Source organism: Capsicum annuum, unplaced genomic scaffold, assembly GCF_002878395.1.
Source record: "Capsicum annuum cultivar UCD-10X-F1 unplaced genomic scaffold, UCD10Xv1.1 ctg19640, whole genome shotgun sequence".
Classification (NCBI taxonomy): Eukaryota; Viridiplantae; Streptophyta; class Magnoliopsida; order Solanales; family Solanaceae; genus Capsicum; species Capsicum annuum.
Window position 1 is genome coordinate 1 of NW_025825491.1, and position 1,158 is coordinate 1,158.

Sequence of the window (1,158 nt, forward strand, 5' to 3'; positions counted from 1 at the left end):
TAGGTTATTGGCTATGTATATATATAGCCTACTTTTGTTTTAGTTAGGTTTTCATGCTTTTCAGATTATATTGTAAACCTTAGCCTTTCTTTCTTTCAATAAAGTTCTATTAACAGATGCAACTTCAGAAATTATCCAAACAAAACCAGGAGTGTCGCACCTCCTTCCTGACATTGTCCTGTATATGTAAAGTTTCTCAACGAGGCAACTTTCTGGCCTCGTATCCAGATGACCCCTCTTGTCTATAACTTCAGCATCAAGCTCTGGCAACTTCTGTGCTAGCAGCTTACATGCTTCAAAACTTTCTAAACAGTTGGACATCCAAAGGGATCGCATTGTCTCCAGCTTTGCAGCATTGACCAATAGAGCGTCATCGCCAAAGGGGCAGTCTCTAATCTCCAACTTACGGAGGCTCTCATAACCAGAGAGCACGTAGTGGAGGCCTAGATCGCAATCCCCTTCAAAATCTAAGGAAAGCATCTCTAACTTCTTAGCATGGACCCCGATGTACTCAAACACGCGATCTGTAAGGAGTCCAGAAAGAGAAAGTCGCTGCAATTCCTTGCAGTGTTGCACGATGGCCCCAAAACCAGCATCAAGTGGTTCAAGAGTTGAGTAATCAGGTGTTTGAGGCTCGATAATACACAAACGAAATCGGATCATATTAGGACGGTTCCTAGCAGTAGTAACCAAGGCGTCATTTGTCATTTGGTGGCAGAAGTATAAAACTGACTGAAGCTTCGGGTAGCCCACCGAGATAGCCACAAGGCCTTGCTCTGTCAAGGATACGTGCGGTCCTGGAGCAAATGGATCAGACGGGAACACCCTAAGCTCTTGAAGATCCTTACAAGAGTTGGCAATCTCCTCAAGATCTCTATCTTCAACGTAATCTAGCACCTACATTCACATATATTGTGGTCATTTTGTATTCTATTTTGTAATACACTATATATAGAACCTCTTAGGGTTTTTAGTCTTAGATGTTTATTGATACTGAAAGTTGTAAGAAGAACATTTTTCTCTTGTGAGAAAGGCCTATGACCGAAACATTGTAACTAGGATTTTCAACGTGAGTGTGGAATCATTCGTGTTGGATTCATTCTTGGAACGTTGAGTGCTAGAAGAGGTTGAGGTCTCTTTTGTGCTCACCGAAGAGAT

General features: G+C 42.1%; 1 protein-coding gene across 1 annotated transcript; it reads right to left on the reverse strand.

Annotated features, from left to right (window-relative positions):
- Positions 1–114: 114 nt before the first annotated feature.
- On the reverse strand, positions 115–897 carry LOC124890535 (protein TRANSPORT INHIBITOR RESPONSE 1-like; the record flags this gene model as incomplete). The annotated part of the gene is made up of 1 exon (XM_047402357.1): positions 115–897. A coding segment is annotated over one exon (783 nt), but the record flags the coding sequence as incomplete, so codon positions are not given.
- Positions 898–1,158: the final 261 nt, after the last annotated feature.